Source organism: Pichia membranifaciens, assembly GCF_001661235.1.
Source record: "Pichia membranifaciens NRRL Y-2026 unplaced genomic scaffold PICMEscaffold_2, whole genome shotgun sequence".
Taxonomy (NCBI): Eukaryota; Fungi; Ascomycota; class Pichiomycetes; order Pichiales; family Pichiaceae; genus Pichia; species Pichia membranifaciens.
In genome coordinates, this window is record NW_017566983.1 from 1,795,832 (window position 1) to 1,814,577 (window position 18,746).

Here is an 18,746-nt window from a genome sequence, read left to right on the forward strand (position 1 = left end):
GTTTGGTTAGATGGAAGCTACTTACTATCTGTTTTCTACCTCTGTCTTCTTTCTTTTGCCTCCGCAATGGCCCCCAGTCGCCACCGCTGAGCATCTCTTAACCTCAGAAAAGAAGGAAGCTCTGACGGCAAACGCTGCCAGCCTGGTGCCCCCCTCGGCCGCGCCTCGCCCTGTCTGGCCAGCGCCTGGGCGCGCCGCACAACACCCGCACACCAGCTAAAAACAGAAAACGGGGCGATCGTCCGCAACATGAATTTTGCGGGAGATGTCCCAATGGGGCAATATTTTATGTACAGAAAGTCTATAAGGGACCCGTCACAGAGACAGGAGGGCGGCAAGGCCGGCACTGTGGCGGACGAAGTGGGCGGCGTCGACACCGTCACGCAACATGGAGACCTCGACGCGCTGGTGCTCGCCGTCATCGTGCAACTCGAAGGAGACGGGGAGGCCGGCGTAGTCGAGCTCGATGCTTCGCACGAGCTCGACCTTGACGGCAGAGTACTTGACAAGGTTGGTGCGGTTGGGGCCTTGGGGAAAGTGGAAGGCGTAGGGCTTGTGGCGGAACTGGTGGAGCATGGCCAGAAGGCCGCCCGGGCGGCGGAGGTCGAGCTGGCGCTTGGCGATCTGGGAGATGAACATGTTGATCTGCCTCTTGTTGAGGGTGATGTCGTTGTCGGTGGCAGCGCCCTCGAGGCCGCGGAACGCGTGCTCGGGGCGGCCGTTCAAGAGCCACTGGTCGCGGTTGTAGACGAGCATGGAGTTGTAGCTGCTCTGGAACTTCATGTCGACGTCGAGGTGCGGCACAGCCACCTCGACGCTGCGCTCGCTCTCGCACGTGAAGGCAGAGAAGCCATTCACAGTCAACTTGCCGTCCTTGAGGTCGAAGAGGATCTCGATGCTCGGGGACTCGACAAAGTTCTCGAACCGCCCGCCCCAGAAGCCGTTCGGAATCAGCTTCACGTGGATCTGCCGGTTGAACCGGTTCATGATGCCCCCGGTGGCGCCAAAGAGCCGGGCGTCCTTGTCCATCAACTCGAGCCGGCCGATGTTCCGCACAACCTGGGACAAGTTCTCGCTGAAGTAGGTGTTGCGCGGCGTCTCCGCCACGCTCTCCGGGACCTTCTCCTTCTCAAACAAAAGCTTGCCGAACTTGACGCTCACAACGTTGTCTAGCATCAACTTCGTCGGATCGTCCCGGCCCCCAAAATCGCCGTCCGCCAATCCCTCCTCGATCTTCGCAGCATCTAGCTTGTCCAGCACCTCCGTCGACGATCTGCTGCCCTCCTTGATGTGGAAAAACTTTTCGTCGGACCTCTTGCTCTTTTCAAGCTTCTTCTTGTTCCACTCGTCCTCCGTCTGCACGTAGTTGTACTCAAACTTCTCCCGGGCTTCCTCGACCTCCAACTTCAAATCTTGTACCTCGTCGCTCAATGACTCAACAATCATGCTGTCATCGCTGAGAAGACTCTCTCTCAATCGCTCCTTCGTGATCGAGTATCTGAAGTAGTTCTCGGGCTTTATGTACCACGGCAAACTCTCGTCACTCACCTCCATCTTCATCAACATGTCCTTGTCCTCCTTTTCGGCCTCTTTGATGAGTTCTGTGATAATACTGTTGGTGCAACCGCGTCTGTATTCAGTAGCTTTGAGTATCTCAATCTTGGCGTTAGAAATAGAGGCATTCTTGATCGCAGATAAAACATAGCTTTTCTTGTCCAGACTGACCTTATCAAAATGGACACCGCATTCATGCTGTAACGTGTTCAAATCTAGTGTTTTACCCAAGCTTTCATAAAAGTCCATCATTGGACCAAGGTTAACAGTATCCGTGGAAATATTATTTAACAAGTCGTTCCATGATGCTTGTACAAAGTTGACAATGTTCTTCGATCCTCTAACGACAAGCTCTTTTCTTGTAGTACCCAATGATAGCTGTGCTCCGATTAAAGACCAGTGCTGTGGTAGGAACCCTCGATTGCTCAAAAGAAGAAACAAATCTCGCTTGTTAGATAAGTCAATTCTCGTCTCGCAAACAAGGTCCCCGGTGGGATCCAGTGTGACTTTCAAGTTCCAGTGCTCAGAAATGATCTTGTTTATAAGTTTCTTTTTGCTCATCGACTTTTTCAGTACAATCTCTGGACATGAGTTCTCGATATATTGTCGGATTTGCTTAACACGAAATGATTTATCCAAGTTTAAAGATAGTTCTGTCAATTGCTTTACCGTAACAACCGGAGTGGAAGGCTTTAATTCTTCTATTATATTGACAAAGTCATCACTAGAAACATTGTATTTGAATTGCATGAGATTCTTATAGTCACGTTCAATCTGAAAGTTGACACCCGATGAACGATCTGCTCTGTGAGATACACTTTTCCTCGGTGTAAGTCTTTCAATCGGAGAGGACTTTTTCCTTAGCGGAGCCAAAATCAACTCACTCTTCGAGGGGTCCGTGTTGTCAATTTCTAGAATTGGTTCAGCTTCTGCTTCATTCTTCGAAGCCCATGGTAAATCTTCCTCCATATCATGATTCTCCTTACTGGTGTTCTCCCACGGAAAACTCATGAACTCAGGCTCCACACTTTGGTGTCTTCCAATTTTTTCGCCCGAATGAACCTGTTCAGTTTCAGTTGCAGTTTCACTTTCGTACTGTTTGTGATCTTCTTCTCCTTTATTCTCATTATCGTTGTGATTGTTCGATTCTTGTACTATAGAGCTCGCTGACCTTGAAGTCGAATTCCATCGCCTACTAACGGGGTTCCTAAGTGTCGGATATATTGGCACTGGTAAGGCGATCCTGGGCTTCAAAATGGTTTTATATCTTCCCAGCATATTTATGTTTCCCTGGCACCTTTCTCTTCCACTGATCTAAATTGACCAGTAAGTCTGATCCCTCAAACTCATGTTAGAATACCAAAAGACACTGAATTTTTCATACCTCTTCGGAAAAAATTTTCCCGCTTTCGGCTATACAAGATGGAGGGGCATGAGATTTTGAAACTTTCTAATCTCGGTAAAGTCAGTTAGTTACATGAACAGCAACACAGAGAGCCTCTAGAAAGGCCGGCGCTAGGCATTTTGGAGATTGGCAATCAGGGTGATTGAATAAAGAAAAATAATGGGTGACCCTCGTGGAGGGAAACGACGCAAATCGATCCCAATAGTGAAAGTGGTCGAAGATGATTTTCTTCCTTCCAGATCTGAATCAGAAGGACCACCGGTGACAGGCTTGGATCAACCCAATAAAAAACCGAAACTAGAACCTAAATCAAAAGAGGTATTGATTGACCCCTCAGAAATAGCATATACTCCGTTAGTGTTGACTGAGACAGGAGATCATGAATTACAGCAAGCCATCATAAATGATCCTGTGCGAGGTTATTTCTATTACGAATACTTAGGAGATAAACTGGGTCTTGTTTTACGATATTTCACAAAGAAATCAGGGATGGTGTTACTTCGAAATAGATTGAAGTACTTGACTCTCAATACTTGGGCACAATTCATTAAAGAATACAGATTCATTTCCCATGATAAGGAGATATGGAGGAAAATTGGTAACAAGATAGATATTCTTAGCGTAGCTTCAAATGCTGTCACATACCATAGGGTTCTCGTAGAGCTTATGAACTGCATATACATAGGATACACTAAAGGGAAAATTCCCATGAATTGGGAGCTATCTGATAAACTGCTTTGCTTTATCAGCAAATGCTCCAGAAGCTACACTAAAAATCTAAATATACAGTACTACAAGCTTTTGAGTAAAGAGTTCAAGGAATTTTTTGGTTTCCAGTCTGGATACGGCAACACTCTTGATTTATTTGTTAAGCGGGAGTCTCTATACATAGCCGGAGATGAGCTGGATAGTTTCGAGAAAACAGACGCATTGAAATGGACTGCAGATGAGAAAGATATCTTTTATGAATCATTGGCACGCTATGGTATCAATCGAGTTGACGATATTGCAGCATTGTTACCAAATAAGTCGGCCGCAGATATCATGAGCCTTTATAAGATATTGTCAAATGAGCTATCTAAATACAAGTCAGACAAGAAACTGAGGAAAAAATTGGTCTCGTTTGATGACATGCCAGTTGCCTACGAAATGAGTGAACTCTTCATCAAAACAGAAGAAAAGCTTGCTAGCTCAATTGAAAGATTAGATGAAATCCAGTTTGGCTCTTTGCATGGAGAATATCGGGGGAAATACTATAAAGAAATAGCTGACAAGTGTAAGGATTTATTCAATACAAAACAGATGGAGAAGTTGCTGGTTTTGTTGAATGGACTGAATGCCAATTTTGGTGAGGTCCGCACACAATCAATTGTCGAATTTGCATTGTTAGATATATACAACTTGGTTCGGGAATTTATTCATGAGTTGCTATTGCGGTTGTTCAAGAAAAAAATGAACGAACTGACTATACCCCAACAGTACGAATGGAAAAACTTAGTCAAATCACTAAAGAACCCGCCTAACCCGAAATCCATGGTCAATATATTAAATGTGAAAAATCTCAATAAAACAGTGAAAGAAGATATAGATTATTTTGATGAAAACGATTCTGAAAGTGACATAGATAGCGAAAATGATTTTTATCCTGAACTCACAAGAAGAGAATATAATCTAATGAATAAAGTGGATCCAAATGGAATAGAAATTCTTGAAGATATTGATATATGGAATATTGGAATTTCAAAAGAGGAGGTATATAATGTGTCTGAAGAATTGCTAAGTGAGTATAACTGCTCAAATCAACTTTGGATGCAGTTAAAAGGAAAGTTGGATATCACACAGAAAAAAAACAAGATTACCGGGGAGTCTCAGTCAGATGAGATGCACGATGCTTTAAGTGATTACGAGAGCATGGATGAAAGTGAACAAGAACCGGAAGATGCTAATGTTGAAAATCAGAAAGCTGAATATGAAAACTCGTCTAGCGAAGAAGAAGATTTGAAGTACACCGAAATGCTTTCAAATGCACAAGACATTGATGACTTGCAGTCAGAGGATGAGCTTCAAAATTTGATGAAGAATTTTGACAGCGACAATGAAGAAGACAATAGCGTAAGTTCTGATAACACTAGCTCACAGGAAGAGTTCAATTGGTATGATGATGAATTTGTTATTTTGGATGCCGATACAGAGCTTCACGACAAAGGGATCAAAAGAAATGATTATGTCTCGGGCCTGGATATGACAACTAAAGGCCATGAGTATCTACAGAAATTATGTGACCAAGAGGAGAGGCAACTAGAGCACAAAGACTTACAAGATAGTCTCAAACATGAGCATTTGCTATTAACGCATTTTGTCTCTAAAGAAAATGATGACGAGCTTAATAACAAAATTTACGTTGACTTATTTTCACAGTTACACTATGGAGGAGCAAACATTTCAACAAAAAGTTGGAAACCAGAATTCGGTGGTCCACCTTCAATGTTTGGCACTCTCAAAGTCAGGCAGAACGTAAATCATTTAATGAGAAATATCAAAACCAATTTGTGTGATTCCATCGAGAACAAAGAGATCTCTTACCAGATGAGCGAAAAGTTCAAATACACTTACAACGATAATCCACTCTTCCGAGAAAATTTCAGGTAGCTCATTATACAGCCGGCGAAACATTTTCTGTTCACCAAATCATTAACTCAATTGGTTTGACAATTTGGATAAGAAACGCTTTCAGCAGGTATTTGCAAAAGAATTTGCAGAAGTATTTGCGATTATTCACCCACACTGATTGCTATTATCATGCGTGGATTACATACTAGGCAGGGAAATGCCACTTACTGTTTTATACTGTTGTATTAATAGAAATATGATTACAAGGAAAGCGAGTGAAAGAACTCAAAGAGTGGTTTCCTCTAACTTCTTCTTCAACTCAGACATATCGACTTCCTTACCATCGGTTGTGTCTTCCAGGTCCTCACCAGAAGCCAGGCCTTGCTCAAAAATTTGTTTACCTGTAAGCCTCCCTTTGTGCACATCAGCGTACCTTTCGTCCAAACGTCTATCAATTCCCATCTCTTTCCTAAACTTTTGCCTCCAATTTTCAAAACTGGCAGGTGTAACTTTAGTACCCGTGAATTTTTTCTGCTCCTCACGTTCCCGAGCTTCACGAATATCCATTATCTCCTTTTCCTTACTTTTTAGCTTTTCAGTAAATTGGGTTTCTGCGTGCTCTTTCAATGATGAAGCTAGTGAAAATGCACTTGGCATACCAACATTGTCTTCTGCTTCATCCCTTATTTTTCGCAGGAGCTCGGCATAATCGTCTCTATCAAGTTGTATCGTTTCAACAAGATTCAAAAGTCTCTTGGATATGGTTTGATCGTCGTCATCATCGTAGTTTCCTTCCCCGTCTTCCTCGTCGTCATCATCTTCTTCGTTTTCAAGTGCATCATAATCTACCGCTCCTTCCAATATATTCAATATAGGAACAGTTTCTGGATAATTTTCAGTGTATGTCACATCCAAAAGCACGGCATGTCTACGCTTTGAGTCTGTATCGAGCAAGATGTTAATTTGAAATCTAATGGGTGTCAAGATCGTGAGCTCGTCTGGGTAAATCGACTGCAAAATCTCGAGTTCCTGTGCTTGTTCTTCTAAAGGGTCCATTACTGTTTATCTTTTTGATTTGTTGACTGATTAGGGTTCACGTCCAGGGTTGAATTACCAAGGTTGCAAACTTTCTTGTAGTTTGAGAACTGTACACAATTTTCTCTCATCATGAATTCTTTCAATTCCTTCTGCATGCGAAGGTGAAAAAAAATATTTCATTTTTCCTTGATCTACCAGCTGGTAGACTTTTCACTATACTGATTGAACCTTTACATAGCTCTTAGTTGAGAACTAACTACAACGGAAAAAATGTCAGAGAACGCCTTACTGAATTTGATTCACCGTGCTTCAGTAGTTCTTCCTACGAACCCCGAACAAGCTTTGGCAGATTTACTGGGTTTCAAGACTACATATGCGGAGAATCCTCTGTATCTACAAACGCTTGGAGAGGCATATCTTGAAACGAGTGATGTTGAATCAGCATATACTGTTTTATCTAAAGCTTGTGAATTGGATCCTACTGCACAAGAAGGAATTGAGAAATTCTTCCACCTAGGTCAAATTATTGGCGGTCAAAATGGTGTGCAACTGCTCGAGATAGGAATTGCCAGGTTGATTCAGCAAGCACAAGTTGTAGAATCTTTAAGCAGAGGAGAAATTCAAGCTGATGGTACCCTAGATTCTGGCGTCAAAATTTTACTACAAGCCTATGGGGAAGAAGAAAAAATAAGTGAATACATAACCTCAAAACTAACTCAAGGGATAGCTGCCATCGTTGAGATCTGGATGACGGATCTTTGTATGTTACCTCAAGCAGAGGCTGAATGTGAGAAGTGGACCACAACCTTGACGGATATGTGTTCCCACAATCCTGAAACTCATTCTATAATTGCTAGTATACGGATTTCACAAGAGAGGCCGCAGGATGCTACTAAAGAGATTGAACTTTCCTGGAGTTTGTTTCAGAAAAAGAAGCAAACCTTAGAAGATATTGCCAACACCAGTGAGAACATTGATCCTGATGAAATTGAAATGATGTATATTGAAATGTACCAGCCATTGGTCACTCTTTCCAAATATGCAACTGAATGTGGAATGTTTGAAACTGCAGCTGATATTGCAAGTTCTGCAAGAGATATCAACGAAGATGGGGTGGAGGCCCTTTATGTTGAAGGGTTTTCTAACTATCTAGAAGCGTTGCGGATACAAAATGATGTTACAGTGGCAGATGGAGCCAAAATTGGTAGAGAATTTGAAAAATACAAGTTAAAGAAAGATGTGCCGAAGACAGATCCAAGCTTTGAATATATCAACAACTCTCGTTTAGCATTGAGTTCTGCCGTCAAGTCACTCTACGATACGGAGCTGGCAGCACAAGTGGATCAAGAGCTACAAGTTACAATCAGAGATTTGTTAGAGAAAGTCGGTGGATTTTTGGCCAAGGAGGAAGACAATTCAGGAATCAACGAAAGTAACTGGGAGAACGAAATTGGAGAGGATGAAGATTAATTACAACTGTAATTAAAGTTCTGTAGTTGAAGTGGCAAGCTGTGTACTATTAAATAGCTACTTAATATTTTTAACATAATAATATCCTTTCTTTCAAAAACCACTGATGTGGTGTCGTACAGAACTGCATCTATACATTGTATATAAGTCGACCAAGCTTGGTATTGTGGCATTCTATATGGAAAGTTTGTTTATATTTTCTGTTATCCCTTGTTCTGGTGGATAGGAGCCGTCATCTGCAAGAATTTCTGGCATGAATTGTTGTGCGTCTTTTGCATCTTCTGCAAATTCGCTATATACTTCAGCATCGCAGTCTTCTTCAGTCGTTTCTATTTCTAGTATACGGATGTATTCACTTGGTACCAATCCTGTTTGTCCGGTAAAGGGATCGTGGGCTACAAGCCATCCATCGCCACACTCGTAGTTTATAATCAAAAGTTGATCTGGAGATAATGGTAGCTCGTTAGAGTTCTCGGGTGTAAACTCGTACAACGCAACAGCATGAAGTATGTCGTTGTTTTCATCTTCGGTCGGATAGGCGGATTCCTGCCTTCCTACTTTCGTGCCGTTTTCTATGGTCGGTTTTCCATAGGTATTTCGTACTTCATTTGTCTGTAGATCTGTATCGATACTTGAGTCCGGTATTTTTGAATAGGAGTTTGCAAATTTGTGAGGAACTATCGAGTTTTGAAGGTGATTTATCCCATCCTGTGTGTGATAATCACTATTTTCATTATAGTTCAAATCTTTTTCATTAATGCCATCGTGGCTGTAGTCATCGCCATCAGGGGCTTCGTCTACGTCTTCGTCTTCATCATCACTTGGGTATATTCCAAAGTGTTTTGGATCAGACAAAGCATAAGCAAAGTCTTTGACATTTACTTGAGACATTGTGCTGCAATCCAACCTATCCTCAGATATCTGAGTCGAATTTGTCTGCAGCTTTCCTATCTCGTGATCTATCTGATCTTGGGCACAATTTTCTTTAATGTTTGCAGTTTCAATTGGAGCTCGTAAGTGTAGGTCTGTTCCTGTTATTTGAGTTGTGTTGTTTAAGCCTGCATCATTGGGAAAAGGATCAATATCTTCAGGCACGTCTTGCACTATGATGTCTTGTGATTCTTTCGGAAGATCTGTTTTCATATTTGTTCTCTCCGTTTCCATCTCCCTCTCTGTATGAGGCGATGCATACGAATAGGACATATTCACACTGCAGGTGTTATTCAGTGTATCTCAGTCTGCAGATTTTCAGTGCCGAAACATTGACTCTAGCACCACTTTGATGCTGATCGATCCGACAGAATAAAACACGTTCACCTCTCTGACATGCACACGTTCAGAAATCGACTCGTCTCGAATTTTCCCTAGCCGAGTATGTCAACCTTTTTCTATATCTCTCTATCGGCTATTTAATAGGGGCATCTCAAACTATGTAGGCTAGATAGACAACGGTGGACTAGAAGGAGCAAAATACAATGTCATCAGCACATAGACCCACGTTTGATCACGCTAGGGGGAAGGAGAAGAAGGTGGCTTCTACTATTTCCCATAAAAGAGCCCTTCCGTCCCACTCAAAATTGAAGTTTCGAAGTAAGAAGGCACGCAATAACAAGGAATTCTACAATTACAGTAAGGAAGAAACTGGTGAGTCTAGCTATAATGTCAATCAGGAATTACTAGAACCCCTTCGATCAGATATTCAGAAAACTGTACAAACTATTGAAACAAGAGCTAAAGAAGAAGTTGATTCACTTAATGAAAGAGTCGGCGACGCAACAAGCAGCGATGGAAAGGGTGAAGGCACCGAGAATGAAGTCACATATGAAAGTGCCAGAGTTGGCGAAAACCATGATGAAGAAGAAAGTGCTGCAGAATCTGAAGATGAGTCGCAGAGTGGTAGTGAAACTGGAAGTGACGAAGATGAAGACGAGGACGAGGCTTTATTAAAGGAGATAGAGAACATTCGGAAAGAAAGAGAAGAAGCCAAAAGGAAGGCTGAGGAGGAGAAGATAGAACAGCGAGCCATGTCATCGAATCCTTTGTTGTCCGTTGAGGGGAGTAATGAAGGGGTTGCTCCTGACATGAAGCCGAAGAAAAAATCATGGAGAAGTGTGAAAACAATGTCAAAGAAACCGAACATGAGCCATACAGACAGGTTCTCCAACGATACCTTAAAAAGTGACTTTCATAAGGATTTCCTTGACCGTTATATTCAGTGATCAATGCCGCTACACATATGTAGCATTTGTATAATAGCACCATTTCTGTATTTTTTTTTATTTTCACAATTAACGGTTTATATTACTTTTCAATATGATTAGTTTACAGTATTATCTCTATAATGATTCCATTAGTCTACAAACTAATTAACTATGTGGCTAGAAAGCTCTCTTCATGAAGGTACCCAAAATACCTTTGACCAATGGCCAGCCAGAATCGGCACGAACTGCGTCACCATTTTCTTCTAGTCTTCTTAGGAGGTACTCCTTCGTTTCTAAAGGTGGACCCCAAGGAACGTATTTGATGATGTTCTTGGTGTTGTGGTTCTTGATCAAGTCGTAGGTGATATTGTCAGCCATGCCCAATAATTGTCCGAGGACAACGTTGGAGCGGACCTTTTGTGCCTGTTCACCGTTGAGTTGTTCAAGCAAAGTGGTAGCCTTTAACTGTGTACTACCGTTGTGACTTGCAACAACCAAGTGACCAACAGTTGGATTTTCGCTGTTCATGTTTGAAATAGTTTGAGAAATACCTGCATCGTAGTTCACATCAGTATCTTTCTTGGTGTCGTGGATGACACCACGGTTTGGCTCGGAGTGAATGTATGCACCACGGACGAGCTTCCAGCCAAGGATGTAGTTTCCCTTTTTTGCTAGTTCTTCATCTAGCTTCAAAATAGAGCTGGATTCTTTCAAATACATTTGGACAGTACCGACAACACATGCATCTCCCAACGTTGGTCTGGCGCCTGGAACAGAAGAACGATTGTACTTGGCCATCAAGTCACGTTGTAACTTGTAGACACCTTGTTGTAAGTCGTTACGTTCGGCATCGACGACAATGACCACAAAAGGAGCTTCACGGGCTGGATACTTTTTCTTCAATTTCTGGTTCTCAGCAACTGCAATATCACACACGCTTTCACAATTCTTGACCAATTCGTTGAATCTATCTGCGTACTTAGGGTTTTCGTAATTCAATAAAACTTCGGCAGCGCCATCAATCAATCCGGTAGGCTTTAATGCAACGTACCCCGGAGGCACTTCATTGATAGCATTGCTTATTTGAGATGGCTCTGCTTGAGACACGACCTCTTCAATCATGGCGGCAGTGTGTGGGGAAAGTGCTTCGGAAACACTGCGTTGGGTCTCTTCAATGATTTTTTCTATGCTGACAGACATCTGCTTGCCGTCACAAGCTTCGACTGTGTAGGAAACCATCATATTACGAATGCCACGTTCTGCCAAACGCTCACCTGTTTTCAAAACCTGTGGCAGGTTGTCGCCTCCGCAATAGTTTTGGTAGACTAACGCTCTGATGATCCAAAGAGGGGTGTATGGGAAAAGACGGATCACCAAATCGAGAATAGGACGGTTGATTGTAGCCATACCGATCACCAAGTACCCAAATAATTCACCTGATGTCAACGTATCCAAATACGTTTTCTCAGCTGACTTGACACCGTCCAGACTAGCTGGCGGAATAGTTGGTTGACCTGCGCTCGAAATCTTCTTCTCAGTTGTGTTGGAAATGCCTCTGTGCTGGAGCATGGTTGCTGCTGCTGCTGCTGCTGCTCCGGATGCTCCTTGTTTCTGTGCAAGCGGAACAAACTTGGAAAGCCCATTCCGCACGACGCTCTGCTGTAATAGAATTCGTCTGTACATAGCGTTTTCTACCTTGGATTCGTTTCTTTTTTTCCGTAGTAATAAAACTTTTTGTGATTATTAGGGAAAAAGATAAGAATGAAGCCGAGTGCAGAAAGAGAAGGGGCAAAACAATTATAGCTTTCTCAAAAGCAACCAGAGAAATTTTTCCACACACACTCGGGCTCTACATCCAACACCAACAAGCACCTAAGCTCTTTTTATATATCTACAATATCCAGACAAGTCCTGCCCTTCTCATACCAACAGATACCGTCCCATCATCGCAGCCCCTCTCCCAATGCCTTGCAACTGTAAGCGAGCACACGGCCATCCGGCCCTATCGCGGGGTCCGGCAGCCGTAAGCGAGCGGAGAGGAAAGCGAGACCCCGAGCGGCAACTCTCGCCGAGTCTCCTCTTTTTTTCTGGAGTGTGTCATTCGTTTTGTTACAAAAAGGTAAAGATAAGCTGTGAAAACAATAAGAGTACAATAAAACAGCAGCGGTGGGAGCATAAACGGTAAAACAGAAAAGCCGGTGACCAAAAAAGGTGATCCCGAGACCTGTCAAAATGCATGATTCACAATTCAGCGCCTCCGGATCCCCAGGTCCGCCTGTGGCACTACGGCAAGCGAACTTCTCAACCCGGTCGGGATCAGTTGTTCACCCCCGAGCAGTAAGCCAAGGACCACGTCAATGTCATACCATCATCCAAGTAGTTGTAGTTGAAGTTGGGTTGGCTAAAAAACTTGTATGCGGTGCCAGGGTCGTACAAAGCGACATTCATCATCAAAACACCTTTCCATCCGGAATTGATGCCGTCGATTCTACTCGAAAGAAAGTTTTCCCATTCCTCCTTGACAAAAGCAGGAGAGCGGATCAACGAGGATACTGGAGTAATTGGTAGCATGTGAATACCGTGAATGTATTCTTCATTGGTTCCGAAATAGGTAGTGTGGTCAATCTTGTTTTCAAACATGATACCACTGACGTAGTTTCCAGTATAGTTGGATGGCATGGCGTTGTTGTTCGATTGATATAGCATGTAGGTTCCGATTGCTCTACTTTCAATGGCTAGAATCAAGTTAGCACGTGTTTCCATGTTGGAGTCGCCAATAACTTGTGCCCAAACCTTCATTGCATACGCAAAATTGTAATCCTCGCTACTGGATTCTTCATCCTTACCATCAGAATAGATGGTAATTCCATGTGCAAATGAGTGTCCGATAAAAAAATCAAAGTTACGAAAAACAGGAAAATAGGTATCACTTTCGTTTGGATTAGCCACATCTCTGACTAAATTGTTAACCCAGTCTTTGTTGTTTGTTAGCCAGCTTCCGTCACCAACTAGTTGATCAATCTTGGCGGTGATTGCTGCAGCATGAATATGATAACCATAATGGAAATGGTGGTCGTTGTAGAATGCGTTACCAAAATCAGCACCGGTATCACCCTTTGCCATACCAGCAGTTGAACAGATACCACCCCAGTTGGTCTCGTAACATAGAGGGTTTATCTGTTGGTTATTTGTAAATCTGTTCATTGCTGTCTTCATTTTGTCCAACAAAGCTTTTGTTGAGTCAGTGTCTTTCAAAACATAGTATAGTACATATAAAACATAAGCAAACTTGTCAAGGATCTTACCCGAATAGTACATTGTATCAAGATTTGATAAGTTTGCTACATCATTTTGAATGTCACTCGATGCAGCTGCTCTGATTGCATTCAATTCATCATCGGAATAGTTTGGCGTCGAAAAACCTGAAATTTTGGACCATGGGTCCATTCCAAGAGAAGTTGGTAAGTTCTCAGACATTTCGAAAACATTGGTCAAATATCCCACCATAGTACCGTGGACTGTATCATCCAACGATGCGTTAGATTTGGTATTTGAGGTTTTCGATGTGAATGAAGCAACATGGTGAGGAAGTGCGTACATCAGTGGTGTAGTTCCAGAGCCTGCAGTAGTGTAGTTCAAAGCATAAGTTCCGGTTGAACCCGAGGTTGATGCCGATAAAGTGCATGCAGTTGGATAACAACCTGCAGCTCTATCGTAATCACTGAAATCACCGCAACACACTTGGATCCAACAATTATTGATAGAATTTGACCCAATAATATGGCCTGAATCCTTCAATGCAAACTTACACGTTTGGTTGTCCGTGAAAGTAACATACATGTACCAAGTTGAGTTATCCTTCAAAACAATTTTGTACTTGTCAGTTCCTGTTTTAGGAGCTGTACCTCCTGTAACGGAGCTGATTCCAACCTGGGAATGGATCTCTGGAATCAAATCATTGTAAACTGCGGTTACCATTCCCATTCCTTGCAAAACTGAAGCAGTCAAAGAGCCCGCATTGGGGCTGGACAAGGTAACATCAATAGACATTCTTTTCATATTTTGCAACGAAATCGAGCAGCCATTGTCAAAGTCCTTTGAGCCGAGAACCAAGGACATCACACCAGCAGCACTGTAAAAGTACGATGAAGCGCCATGATCATTCTTGTCACCCCAGACCTTTTGAGAATCGGTCTGATGAGAAATAGCTAGGCCATTGAAATCAGATGTAGTGGATTTCCAAAGAACATATGGATGAGTGAAAACGACCGAGTTCTGGTCCCCTAATGAAATGTTACCCCAAAAATTATTAGTCTGGACAGCACCAGATTTGGTGGCGTTGGAAGGAACAGCAACGGTACTTGCCAGACGAGGGTACAATGACGTGCTAGGCTCAGCAGTAGAGATAGCGGTAAAAATGTCTCCCGAAGTCTGGGCAGGAACAGCAGATTCTGCATGAAAATTATACAATTGTTAGTAACGGAATAACAGTGAGAATAGTGTAAGTGATTTCAGTATGACTTACTTTTCATCGGAAAATTTAAGAGAAGCAAACAAACCCTTGACAACAGAAATTGTCGGGTGTTAAACAAGCCACCTCAAAAGCTAAAAGAAAAAAATGGCATCCAGCAGAGAAGAAACTGTAAAAGGGAATAGATCACTTTAAATTAACTTTCATGGGTCCTGCAGAGAAAATAGGGCAACTTCCCTGCTTCCTTTCCTCCTTTCTCCCCCTTCCGAGGGAGGCTTTGCACCGGGCCACGCCTGACAGATGGGGAGTGGGAAACCAGTCAGATACCAGATGGAGTAATGCTGTCGTCAAATGGGAGAAGTGCCCCGGTCGGTCTTCGGGCACAACTTATAGAGAGAGAAATATCTGACTGGTAAATCTGGAGTAAACCAAATGACGTAGAACTTTTCGTTCCTACTGGGTCAGAAACAGTCGCATGCAATGCAAGTCTTTGCATATGCACTCGTTTCCGGTCGGCTCATGCCTTATTGCGGTGGGAATTTTGTATACAAACATGGTGTATTTCCTTCTAGAACCGATACTCGTTCCTCGAGTACAAACACAGAACCAACAGCAATTCCTTTAAATTAATCCGTAGAGCAAGAAACATCTTGAATGTGTTAATGTTTCTTTTTGATTAAGAACTCGGCATATCTTATTGTCTTGGGTATTTTGTCAAAAGCCGCAGTTTCGTCGGGGGAGAATTCTTGCGGCCCAATGAAACCAAGGGTCCGAATTCGGGACCTCCGGTAGGATTCATTTTCTTCATTCTCAACAGCTTCTATTATGACCTTCTTTTCCTCTAGTAGAAGGTCATTCCTCGCCCGTTCTAGTGCAGCAGCTAAAGCAAGTTGTCGGGTGTCAGCAGCAGCTGTCATGAAAATGGCATCATCTATTCCCCGCTTTAAGAGTTCCTTGTCGATGGATCCTTTCATTTTTATATTGAGAATTTTACTATCGCAGCTGATATTCTCTTCAATGCTTTCGTAAAAGCTCAAGACAAACCACCATTCGGTTTTGACAGGACCATTTTTCTCTTCAGTATTGTCCCTAACTCTTAAACGGTAAAGAGAAAATGATCTCGCCCAAAAGACGGCTGTGCTGCAAAATAGGGAAAAAAGTACCCGTTTCATGTCTAAATGTTCAATTTTTTTCAGGAAAGATTAGGCATACTTATAGTCCTTAATACTGGTTTTCAGTTGTTGGTGGCTGCTAATTTCCTCCTTTTGATAGTTATTAAAAAATGAAGTTTGTTGCACTTGTTTCAGGAGGTAAAGATTCTTGTTTCAATATCTTGCACTGCTTGGCACAAGGCCACGAGCTTATATGTTTGGCCAACCTATACCCTCCTTCCTCAGAGAATGACGAGTTAGACTCTTACATGTACCAAACAGTTGGTCATGATGTACTCACCTTGTACGAAAAATGTACAGGGAAGCCAATGTACAGAGAGCCCATTCTAGGATTGGCCTCGAATCAAAAGTTAGAGTATAGCAAAACAGCTAACGATGAAACTGAAGATTTATTCAGACTACTCAGCATTGTGGTAAAACACCACCCGGATGTCGAAGCTGTCAGCGTGGGGGCTATACTTTCCAGCTACCAGCGTACACGGGTTGAGGACGTCTGTTTTCGATTAGGATTGACATCATTGGCCTATCTATGGCAAAGAGATCAAGGAGAATTGATGGAGGAAATGTGTAACAGCGGCATGGACGCAAGAATTGTCAAGGTTGCAGCTATTGGGCTAGATGATGCTAATCTGGATATGACGTTACAGCAAATTCACCCCACATTGATCCAGTTGAATAGAAGATTTGGTGTGCATATCTGTGGTGAAGGAGGTGAGTTTGAAACTAGCGTCTTGGATGCACCATTTTTCGAGTTCGGAAGAATAGAAATATTGGAGAAGGAGGTGGTCAAACATACTAACGATGATGTGTGGTACCTTAAAATAAAGGTTGGATTCGTCGAAAAGCCGAAAAATCTACCAAAGATTGAAAATTGGTCCGACTTTATTGTAGAACCCCCTCTTCTCACTGAACAATTTCAAGAAATATATGACAATGTATCGTTCCAAGAAAACAAGCCATGTACTACAGAAAATATTTTTCCCAAAGCCGAAGTGTCTTCTTGGAGTGAAAATGTTTTTGCAATGAATGATAAAGTATTTGTGTCCAACTTATTTTCGGTGAAAGAAAGTATTGAAGAGCAGATTGCTGAAATTTTTGAGAAATTACAAAATATTCTGTCTGAACACGATTTGAAGTTTAGCAACATACAGTCTTCCAAACTGTTAGTGAAGGATATGGCTAATTTTGGCAAAATCAATTCGATGTACGTGAAGTACTTCAATGAACCTTTGCCTCCTGCAAGAATATGTGTTGAAACCAATTTGCCCGATACAATACATGCTCAACTTTCAGTCGTGATTCTGAAAGATATCAAAACAAAAAGTGGATTGCATGTGCAGGGGCGCTCTTATTGGGCACCCTGCAATATTGGACCGTATTCTCAAGGAATAGCCGATTCAAATGATAGTATAATAAGAATCAGCGGTCAAATTCCTTTAATTCCCAAGAATATGGAATTATCGTGTCATGATAAGGCACTGAGTGCTGTTTTATCGTTGCAGCATTATGATAATGTTAAGGAAGTAACTGGCTACAAATTTCATTTACTAACTATCTGTTTTATCAAAAACATGTCATTGGTAGATGTAGCCTCTGGTGTATTTGACGAGTATATCCTTACGAGCAATGAAAGAGAAAAGTTCACTTCCAATCTGATTATCGTTCAAGTGACAGAACTTCCACGTGGCGCTGATGTTGAATGGGGTGGATTATTTTACAAAGACCAAGGACAGTATATGAACTATGACTCGGATTCTGATGATGAAAACTCAGACGGCGGTTCTGACAAGGATATTAGAAAGAAAGTAGGCGTTTACTTCGTGGATGAACTCTCTGACTTCAAGTTTGACATTAATAAGTCTGCCTTCTATGAAATCTACGCTAATCCAAAGAAGCTGGCTAATCTGCCCCATCAATTGAAAGATTGTTCCGCCTATGAATTGTTCCCTGTTATACAAGTCATTGACAGGTTAACAGGTTCCGGAGACAAGATTGCTATTGTTGAGTATAATTAGGGCATGCTAACACCAATTACAAAACCTCTTTGCATTCACGTGATATATGTACCCCGCGCACCTCATATCAATTTTTTGGTTAAGCCTCTGCTAGTTAGCAGTCACGCTATGACTGACACTCGCGCGGGCTCCAAAAAGGGTGAGAGATAGTAAATAGAAGATGAGGATTTCAGATAGAGGAAACTTGAACATTGTGAAGCAAAAGATAAGAAGAATTTCTGAGAATTTGCCTTTATTCTCTTTGCCACACTTTAGTCAAACCAACAACCAAACAAACCCCTTCTTTTCAACAACATGTCTGCTGTTCAAGAACAACCAGTTGCAAAGCAAACCAGAAAGACTGCTAGACCTCAAAAGTTGAGATCGTCATTGGTCCCAGGTACTGTTTTGATCCTATTGGCAGGTAGATTCAGAGGTAAAAGGGTTGTTTACTTGAAATCATTAGAAGACAACACTCTCTTGGTCTCTGGTCCATTCAAGGTTAACGGTGTCCCATTGAGAAGAGTTAACGCAAGATATGTTATTGCTACTTCCACTCAGCTCTCATTAGAATCTTTAGACTTATCCAAATACAATGTTGCCTACTTTGCCAGAGAAAGAGTTTCTTCCAAGAAGTCCGAAAAGGACTTTTTCGGTGAAGGTGCTCCAAAGAAGGAAATTAGAGCTGAAAGAATTGAAGACCAAAAGGTTGTCGACAAAGCATTAATCTCAGAAATTAAGAAAACTCCATTATTGAAGCAATACCTTGCTTCTTCTTTCTCTTTGAAAACCGGTGACAAGCCTCACCTCATGAAATTTTAGATCAAGAAG

At 42.2% G+C, this 18,746-nt stretch overlaps 11 protein-coding genes across 11 annotated transcripts; 5 read left to right on the forward strand and 6 right to left on the reverse strand.

Moving 5' to 3' along the window:
• Positions 1-315: 315 nt before the first annotated feature.
• PICMEDRAFT_10809 (hypothetical protein) lies at positions 316-2,832 on the reverse strand (the record flags this gene model as incomplete). Its single annotated transcript, XM_019159719.1, has 1 exon — positions 316-2,832. One exon carries the CDS (start codon positions 2,830-2,832, stop codon positions 316-318), a length of 2,517 nt encoding a protein of 838 aa, XP_019018974.1.
• A 1,936-nt stretch (positions 2,833-4,768) lies between these two features.
• On the forward strand, positions 4,769-4,998 carry PICMEDRAFT_15741 (hypothetical protein; the record flags this gene model as incomplete). Its single annotated transcript, XM_019160943.1, has 1 exon — positions 4,769-4,998. A coding segment is annotated over exon 1 (158 nt), but the record flags the coding sequence as incomplete, so codon positions are not given.
• A 700-nt stretch (positions 4,999-5,698) lies between these two features.
• PICMEDRAFT_15742 (hypothetical protein) lies at positions 5,699-6,688 on the reverse strand. Its single transcript, XM_019160944.1, has one exon. It carries the CDS (start codon positions 6,623-6,625, stop codon positions 5,855-5,857), a length of 771 nt encoding a protein of 256 aa, XP_019018976.1. The 5' UTR covers positions 6,626-6,688; the 3' UTR covers positions 5,699-5,854.
• A 175-nt stretch (positions 6,689-6,863) lies between these two features.
• Positions 6,864-8,169, forward strand: PICMEDRAFT_15743 (hypothetical protein). The gene has a single exon (XM_019160945.1). It carries the CDS (start codon positions 6,878-6,880, stop codon positions 8,075-8,077), a length of 1,200 nt encoding a protein of 399 aa, XP_019018977.1. The 5' UTR covers positions 6,864-6,877; the 3' UTR covers positions 8,078-8,169.
• An 82-nt stretch (positions 8,170-8,251) lies between these two features.
• On the reverse strand, positions 8,252-9,220 carry PICMEDRAFT_71885 (hypothetical protein; the record flags this gene model as incomplete). The annotated part of the gene is made up of 1 exon (XM_019164038.1): positions 8,252-9,220. One exon carries the CDS (start codon positions 9,218-9,220, stop codon positions 8,252-8,254), a length of 969 nt encoding a protein of 322 aa, XP_019018978.1.
• A 332-nt stretch (positions 9,221-9,552) lies between these two features.
• Positions 9,553-10,296, forward strand: PICMEDRAFT_76882 (hypothetical protein; the record flags this gene model as incomplete). The annotated part of the gene is made up of 1 exon (XM_019164952.1): positions 9,553-10,296. The coding sequence occupies one exon, from the start codon at positions 9,553-9,555 to the stop codon at positions 10,294-10,296; it is 744 nt and encodes a 247-aa protein (XP_019018979.1).
• A 39-nt stretch (positions 10,297-10,335) lies between these two features.
• On the reverse strand, positions 10,336-12,112 carry PICMEDRAFT_15746 (hypothetical protein). The gene has a single exon (XM_019160946.1). The coding sequence runs from the start codon at positions 11,959-11,961 to the stop codon at positions 10,456-10,458; it is 1,506 nt and encodes a 501-aa protein (XP_019018980.1). The 5' UTR covers positions 11,962-12,112; the 3' UTR covers positions 10,336-10,455.
• Positions 12,113-12,528: 416 nt separating this feature from the next.
• PICMEDRAFT_120385 (hypothetical protein) lies at positions 12,529-14,939 on the reverse strand. Its single transcript, XM_019159873.1, has 2 exons — positions 14,804-14,939; positions 12,529-14,729 (listed from the first exon to the last, which is right to left on the reverse strand). The coding sequence occupies exons 1-2, from the start codon at positions 14,808-14,810 to the stop codon at positions 12,595-12,597; spliced, it is 2,142 nt and encodes a 713-aa protein (XP_019018981.1). The 5' UTR covers positions 14,811-14,939; the 3' UTR covers positions 12,529-12,594.
• Positions 14,940-15,072: 133 nt separating this feature from the next.
• PICMEDRAFT_178399 (hypothetical protein) lies at positions 15,073-15,921 on the reverse strand (the record flags this gene model as incomplete). Its single annotated transcript, XM_019161770.1, has 1 exon — positions 15,073-15,921. The coding sequence occupies one exon, from the start codon at positions 15,919-15,921 to the stop codon at positions 15,409-15,411; it is 513 nt and encodes a 170-aa protein (XP_019018982.1). The 3' UTR covers positions 15,073-15,408.
• Positions 15,922-16,031: 110 nt separating this feature from the next.
• On the forward strand, positions 16,032-17,936 carry PICMEDRAFT_71889 (hypothetical protein; the record flags this gene model as incomplete). Its single annotated transcript, XM_019164039.1, has 1 exon — positions 16,032-17,936. The coding sequence occupies one exon, from the start codon at positions 16,032-16,034 to the stop codon at positions 17,934-17,936; it is 1,905 nt and encodes a 634-aa protein (XP_019018983.1).
• A 294-nt stretch (positions 17,937-18,230) lies between these two features.
• PICMEDRAFT_32306 (hypothetical protein) lies at positions 18,231-18,737 on the forward strand (the record flags this gene model as incomplete). Its single annotated transcript, XM_019162756.1, has 1 exon — positions 18,231-18,737. One exon carries the CDS (start codon positions 18,231-18,233, stop codon positions 18,735-18,737), a length of 507 nt encoding a protein of 168 aa, XP_019018984.1.
• Positions 18,738-18,746: the final 9 nt, after the last annotated feature.